Genomic DNA, 8,171 nt, shown 5'->3' on the forward strand with positions numbered 1-8,171 from the left:
TCCTCTTCCCCCCAAGTCCAGACCAGCTAAGTCCCATTCCATTTTTAGATGACTGCTTATGATACTAGCTCGCTTTTCTCACAAGCTGAATGACAGCTGTTCCATCCTTCCCTGTTCCAACCACCAAACACACCCAGCAAAGTGCTTCAGACAGCATGCCATACCCACAGAAGCCTGCATTCTTCAGGACAACTGGTATGCCTGCATTGAGCCCGGACACACTCAAGAGCAGCAACTGAGCCCATCATGAAATTACAACTTCAACTTTATTTCCAAAGAAATTACAACTTAATTTCTACCGCTGTGGAAATGCTATAACAAATGATTAGAACTGTTTTACCAGGTCATAGACATAGATATGGAAATCATCTTCAAACTTGATGAAGTACACAGTAGGCTTGGCTTCAACCTGGTGAATGACCATTCCAACCCTCCTGGAGCCATCATTTTTGGTGTATTCCACATGTTTGCCTATCAGGCCATCCACAAGCTCCAGGTCAATGTCTAAAGGAGGGGGGTCACTGAACCCCTCCATAATATGGAGGTCACCCTCTTTATAATCATCCAGAAGCTGGTACATGTACAATACGGGATCTCTCTCATAAGTAATATAAAAGTTGCTATCCAAGATAGGCGCTTGGCCCAGGACCATCCCCCTCCACTCATCCTTAGAGCCATGTTCACCCTCAAATATGTGCTTCACTGCTTTGCCAATTATGGCATCAGCAAGGCTGGCATCAGTGACTTGGGATGATGCCACCTTGTCAGAAAGAACTTTAAGGGACAATACCCTCTCATCTGTGTGAAGTTCCAGCCCATACACACAGTCAATCCCATCATATTTCACCAGGTACAGGGAGGGGTTTATAGGCACTTGATCCAGCACAGTCCCTTTCCACTGTGTGATCTGCTCATCTCCTTCTTTCCACTCATGAGAAATTCTGCAGCCCACGATGTTCCTTGGGGGCAGAGCTGGAGATCTGCTCCTCTGCCTCTTCTGACCAGCTCTTTTCTTGGTCAATTTTGAACTTTCCATGTCCTGTTATACAGCTTTGCTGCCCTTCTTCTTCCTGGGTCCTGGAGGGCTCCAAGGCTGCAGTGTGAAAGGGGGAGAGACAGTTGACTATGGGGGTAAATGACTCCCTGTAAAAGAGGGAGTTGTAAAAGAGACAGTAAAAGAGACAGTTGACTCCCAGTGAGTGCCTCCGAGCTTTTTGCTCTTCCCTAACTGCTGGTGCCAGGAAAATGAGGATGAAGCTTAAAACTTGGCCTGGCACCTGTTGTGTGGTGTTGTCTCCGGGGTTCCCTAGTGCCCCTGGTTAGGAAGTACTAGGAGTGGTGACAGAGTGGCGGGTGTCCAATAGAATCAGGAATCCCCCAGCAGGGGAACAAGCAACTCTGCTCAGTGGCTGGCTGCTCTGTGCCCAGTGATTAGGTGCTCTGCTGAGTCCTGCGCCCTGCCCCCAAGGGATTGTTGCAAATCTGTTAGGAAGTCCGGAAGAGCTGTAAAGAGCCTCTCCTCCCTCCCTCCACCTTAGTGTCCAGAGCGTCCCTGCCTGCTGCTCCCAGTCCCCTCTGCTTTCCCTGGCTGCTCCTGGTACCCACTCCGGACTCCACCTTGCTCTTTCCTGAACCTCAGTCAGGCTCAGAAGGACATCCCCAGTTCCTGCTGGTCGCTGCAGATCCCCTGCAACCTCCTTCCCCTTCGTCTTCCCCAGGGATCAGGTTCCCACTGCTAGTTTGTTTCTCCTGCGGGGGTCCGTCCCATCCCCCCCCCCACCGCTCCAGGACGCCCACCTTTTAGCCTGCTCTTTCTTAGCGTTCCGCCGCCGGGGATAGTGGCTGCTGGAGGGGGCTCCGGACACCTTGTGGCCACTTCGGCTAAAAGCCCGAGGCGAGGAAAAGGAGTCCAGTCCACGGAGTGCTTGCCAGGGGTAAGAAGGGTAGATTCTTCAGCCGCAGGCAAGAGTTGTCTGAGCGGGTGGTGGGGCAGGGGAAGTAACAGTTGCTGGTGTTCCGGTGCTGCTGGTGGGCTCCTGGGTCTTTTGGCTTAGCTCTCTGGGAGGCTGATCCTTTGCCACCTGGAGATTCAGCCGAAGGCTTCTGCAATCATAGTTCCCTCCCCTTTCCCGGAGACCAGCTTCCTGCCTGCAAAGAGTCCCCTCCCAACTACCTACCCCCTCCCACTGTTTTAAAGTTCTGTTCCTGGAACAGAACTCAGGGTGATAAGTTTGTTCTGGCTCCATGGTCTTTGCAAAACTGTTTTTAACTTAGCCCGGAATCCTCCTTTTGTCTGCGATATTTATATCCTTGGGTTCATTTCTTTAGTTTAAATCCTTTCAGTGACCCTTTCATCTGCTTTTCATCTTTCAGGAATTGGTTTTAAAAACACAACACCTCTCGCCCCCAATACACTGATAAAATTGTTCTGTGTACCCGAATTCGCTTTCCTTTCCATTGGAGAAACTTTGAAGGGAGAAATGTGCTAGCAATTTGTTTGCCATTTTGACCTAGTTTCAACCTAATTTTTACTGACCTTTCCCTGATCTTTCAATTGGATGGGGTTTTCTCCCCCGACCCTTCCCTTCTTTAAGGCTTTATGCTATGGGAAAAGAACTGTGGTTATAGCTATGTAAATTTCTTGAGACTGACATATAGAACAAAATCAGTTTCAAACTTATCTTTTAGCTCCTAGGCCTCACAGCTTAATATTAAAATTATTTCATTTCCCCCTTTCCTGTTGGTGTTTTCTGAGGACATTACATAATTTAAAGCTAGTTTTCTTTTTTATTTGATACATGATTATTGCTTATTTAATTGTATTACTGTCTTTGATGTGTAAAATTTGATTTTGCAGTGAATGTAGCTTTCTTTCAGTCTCTGAGTTTTAGAAGAATAGTTCCACGAGAACTAGTAATAAAATATTCATCAGAATGTAAATCTTTGTGAAATACCTTAAATTCTGAGGGGAAAAATAATCAATTTTTAATTTGTGAATTAAGACTAGGTCTACTTAAATACTGGAGTAATAGTTTACTATTTTATTAAATTGTCATAAATCTGTTCCTGAGCTCATATTTGATTCATTAAAAATGTATGATATAGCAAAATCAAACACAGCAAATAGCCAGTAATCAGATCCAAAGCCCTATGAATAAATATTTAGGATGTACTGATAGTATGGTGATCTGAAAAAAAAAAAACCTTTCCCATATGCTCCCATAGACTCCCAGGGAGTGGAATTATTAAAAGATATTGCCTTGTTGAAGTAGGTGTTGCCATGATGGAGGAAGCATGTTACTGAGGATGGGCCGAGGTCTCAGAACCTCAAACCAGGCTTAGTGGCTCTCAAACTTTTTCTGCTGTGGCACATCCAAATGTACATCTCTTCTCTCTTTTTCCAGCACCTTGTCTGCCTGCATGCCCCAACCATGGCAATAAAGAACTAAACCTCCTAAACTGTCAGCCAGCCTGTATTAGTCAGAGTTCTCTAGAATCACCAAACTTACGGGATGTCTCTATAGAAAAGGAAAATAATTGGAATGATTTACAATCTGCTGTCCAGTTAACCCAACAATGGTCCGCTGTGAATAGGAAATCCAAGAATCTACTAGTTGCTTAGCCCCATGAGGCTAGTTGTTTCAGCTGGTCTGTATAATCTGGAATCCTGAAGAAGTATGTTCCAACAAATGTGCTGGCAAGTGCAAGCAGGCAGAGAGAAAAGAAGCTTTCCTTCTTCCACTGTCCTTATGTAGACCTCCAGCAGAAGGTATGGCCCAGATTAAAGGTATGTACCACCATGCCTGGACCAAAGCTTTTGTTTACTTGGAACTTGCTCTGTCCCAGGCTAGCCTTGAACTCAGCGATCTGCTTGCCTCTGTCACATGGTATCTGAAACACAAGCTATTTAACAGCACAACTATTTTTTTGTGAATGCAATTTTTTTATTAGAATTCTTTAAATTGTGTTTGCAAACATTTAACACAATGGGGAAACAAAAACAGCTCTATTCTGTTCTTGCCGATTCCTAGGGCAAAGACCAGAAAGAAAGATGAAGGTAGTCTTAGGCAGTCTGGGGTTACTCAGCCCAAGCTAACCTAACCCCCTGCCTTTAGGTTCTGGATTTGCAGGTGTGTACCATCTATCCTGGCTCACACCAGAGATGCATTTATAATAAGATAAATGATTCCCAGGCATCCCTTGGAGGATGAACTATGACATAGTTGCCATCCAAACAACTCTGGGTCTCCCACTCAAAAACCTCAGGATACTTCTGGGACAAGGCGCTAGAAACATCTAGAGAATGCTGCCCGGTGGCAGCCTCACAGACATCAATGGGAGATTGCCCATTGGCAACCTGGTGGGCCTCCCCTGAAGTGTGCTGGGCAAAGGCTTCACCAGCCTTCACCTGAACCAACTGGGTAGTATGAGTGACCTCCACGGGAGGCAGCTGTGTGGCAGCCTCACAGACCTGCACTGGAGCCAACTGGGTGACCACCTTGGGACCTTCCCGGGAGCCGGCTGAGTGTCAGCCTCGCTGACCTCCTGCACGGGAGCCTGCTGGGTAGCAGCCTCGCTGACCTCCTGCACGGGAGCCTGCTAGGTAGCAGCCTCACTGACCTTCCCAGGAGCTGGCTGAGTGTCAGCCTCGCTGACCTTCTGCAGGGAAGCAGGCTGGGTAGCAGCCTCGCTGACCTCCTGCACGGGAGCGGGCTGGTGGCTGCCTCACTGACCTTCCCAGGAGCTGGCTGAGTGTCAGCCTCGCTGACCTTCTGCACGGAAGCAGGCTGGGTGGCAGCCTCGCGGACCTCCTGCACGCACGGGAGCCTGCTGGGTAGCAGCCTCGCTGACCTCCTGCACGGGAGCGGGCTGAGTGTCAGCCTCGCTGACCTTCTGCACGGAAGCAGGCTGGTGGCTGCCTCGTGGACCTCCTGCACGGGAGCCTGCTGGGTGGCAGCCTCCTGGACCTTCACGGGAGCAGGCTGGGTGGCAGCCTTATGAAGACGCTCAACTCCAGCCTCCAGAGCCTCCTTTTCCATCAGTTTCATGCGGCAATAGTGAGCCACATCAGTGAACATCTGATCAACGTCCTTTCTTATAGGCGGTGGTCCGAATATTCAAATCTCAGCTCGCCATTCAGGGCCCCACACGTTCACATGTATCAGGGTATGCAACATAGATTCAATATGCGGGATGCGCTCTCTGTCCTTACCAAACATGATTTCCAGTAGCCGAGGTTCTACGCACAGTCGTTTTGGATCTTCCAGGTACCCGACATGGAACCACTTGGGCAACTTGGGCTCTCCAATAATTTCAAATAAGGTACCTTGTTTGTGATTCAGTGGCACGAACATCTGAAACTTCTTCAGAGAGGCCATAATGTACCAGTTTGACCGCAGAAAGCCTACACAACTTGAAAATCAGTGAACTCCACAACTACTTTTAAGACAATGAAAACAATGAACCAAATATTAAAAGAAGCATGATCATTTTGATTCAACATTTAAAGTATAAGAGAATATTAACCTACTTACTTTTGTAAAAGCAGTCTATATCCAAGGCAATATAAGAGTATGTTTATTCTGTCTTCATAGCAGCCAATCAGATATGCCATAGGTCATATTTAGATAGGTTATATCTAAAATTTACACCTGAGATGCTTACCCTTAGAATCCTAACCCACAGTGATAGAGGGCTACCTGGGCCTTAAACTGTCATTTAAAAAATAAATCATAAGCTTATTCTGATTTTTTTCTCTTTAAGTATTTCCCTTTACAATAGATGCAATTCCTTAGGGAATAAACATCCATGAAATTCTTGCTCACCTCTTAGATTTAATGCCCTGGTGAAGTGGTTCAGTAACTAAAGCCACTTGCCTCAGTTCCCTCCCTGTGATCCATGTGCTGGAAGGGGAGAAGAAAGCTTGCAAGTTGTCCTCTGACTTCCTCAGTTATGGAAAGGCACAAGCGTTCCCGCTTCTCTCACATACACACACACAAATGAAAATAAGGAAAAGCATCTTAATACTACAAGGGTCCAAAAATCACTGAAGGTAGACCCCAGACTCAGACAGTATGCAAAAGCAAAGAGAGTTTATTCTGTAGAAACAACCAGCATTCAGGGGTTAACAATTCTTTGAAATGGCAACCACCACATAAAGGCACTCAGGCCTTCTTACAGGGAAATGGGGGAACTCTCTAGAAGAATTAGGTAATCTAAAATTTCATTACTGGGTGCTGGGGGTGGGAGTTACAGGTAATGAGTGTTCTACATTCCTATGTCATGATCATTCAGTCATTTGATGAAATAGGACTGCCCAGCGCATGAGAGGGTTCTCATGCATTATGATCTTGTTCTGGATTTTATGGTCTGTTCTTAGAGCTGGTGTCTTATGACCTAGCTTCAGGAACTTTTTATGGTCTATTCTTGAAGCTGGTGCCTTACAGCCTTTTTTGAAATCAAGCCTAGTCCTTAAAATGGAGACAAATGGGCCCTTAAATGGGGACAAGTGGGGTTTATATTGTCCTTTCAACACTAATGCCATTTTGTCTGCCTGCTGGGGGACAGCCTCCATAGTGTCATGTACTGAGGTGGGACACAACCTCTGGACTTATAACTCTCTCTCACTGTTCTGGGGGCCAGAGACTGATGATGGTTTCTGGCAATTAAACTCTTTCTTGCTATTCTGGGCCAAAAGCTGACGAGTTTTGGCAATTTCACAGAGAAAGGAAAAGAAAAAAGAAGCCAGGCGGTGGTAGCCCACGCCTTTAATCCCAGCACTTGGGAGGCAGAGGCAGGTGGATTTCTGAGTTCGAAGCCAGCCTGGTCTACAAAGTGAGTTCTAGGACAGCCAGGACTATACAGAGAAACCCTGTCTTGAAAAACCAAAAAAAAAAAAAAAAGGGGGGGGGGCATACACACACAATGGCTGGGCTCAGCTACCTGTTTCATCAATTTCACAAGTGTACATACACTCCTTATATGTACACATATACCTACTTACTGAAAAAGTGTAATATAAAAACAAAAAAAACTAGGCCTTTAGGCTCAGGCTTGAGAATGTGACCTTTGTGACTCAATGCTCCAAGGCATGCTAATCTTAAAACAGATAGCGACATTCCTTCAACCACCTGCTTGCTGGGTTTAGGGAGGGTTTGTTCAAAAGAAGGTCACCCTGACCATTCCTGGGACCCGTTATGCAAATGTGCTATTGTTAGAGGCTTATAGAAGCTGTCTTGAGAAATAACTACACAATTATCAGGTATCAATTATCAGGTATATTTCCTTGTGACTTCCCACTCCCTCCTGACTCTTAAATGGTATTTTTGGTATTTTCCAGCAACGCCCTCCCCACCCCCTTGAGTTGTGGTTTCTTCCTTTAAATACCTCCTCTCCCAGCTACTCGGCGCCCAGGGTCATCTACCCCTGCGCACTGTACTACTGTGGGTCCCAAAGCTCGCCTAGAATAAAAGTCCTATTGTGGTTTGCATCAAGACCGTTTCTCGTGAGTGATTTGGGAGTCACCTCTCCTGAGTCAGAGTGTGGGGGAGTCCTCATGTTGGGGGGGTCTTTCACTACCTACCTATGTATGTATATATGTACACACATACATACATATAGACAAACATACATACATGGAGCATACATCAGTGATCAGTGGATGGAGCAAAGCCTCAATAGCCATACTTTTTTTTTCTCTCAACCTTTTTATACCTTCTCAGACCAAAGTTTGTTAGAAAATTACCTCATCGATAAAATATTAAATAATATATATATAAGGGGAGTTACAGAAGGATATCAATAGTAAGTTCAAATTTTTATTCTATAATTTCATTATAAATTCGAAGCAACAGTTTCATATGGCCTTGCTATATTACAGTGCACACCTGTGGCTTCCTCCTTGGAGCTGACCTAGAATGAATGTTTTTCCTTGACCAGGAATCTGTCCTAAGTTTACTTCTCAGTGCAACTTATAAAAGTTCATTGCATTCCTTATTATTCAACCTTTATGAACTATTCTATGAAAAGGGGACAGATTCTATTCTTGATTCTAACTTTATTACATCTTTCTGGCAAAACAGCTAAAATCATCTTAATTTTTCTTCCTAAATTAATTTGACTCAAATCAGGAATTCTATAAATTCATGAATTCATCTAAATTCCTGAAGTTC

General features: G+C 45.3%; 1 protein-coding gene and 1 pseudogene across 1 annotated transcript; both read right to left on the reverse strand.

The window, feature by feature from the left end:
- Positions 1-325: 325 nt before the first annotated feature.
- LOC110318976 (spindlin-2B-like) lies at positions 326-1,036 on the reverse strand. The gene has a single exon (XM_021194346.1). It carries the CDS (start codon positions 1,034-1,036, stop codon positions 326-328), a length of 711 nt encoding a protein of 236 aa, XP_021050005.1.
- A 3,132-nt stretch (positions 1,037-4,168) lies between these two features.
- LOC110319671 lies at positions 4,169-5,378 on the reverse strand (annotated as a pseudogene).
- Between the last annotated feature and the right edge of the window lie 2,793 nt (positions 5,379-8,171).

This window comes from Mus pahari, chromosome 3 (genome assembly GCF_900095145.1).
Source record: "Mus pahari chromosome 3, PAHARI_EIJ_v1.1, whole genome shotgun sequence".
In the NCBI taxonomy this organism is placed as follows: Eukaryota; Metazoa; Chordata; class Mammalia; order Rodentia; family Muridae; genus Mus; species Mus pahari.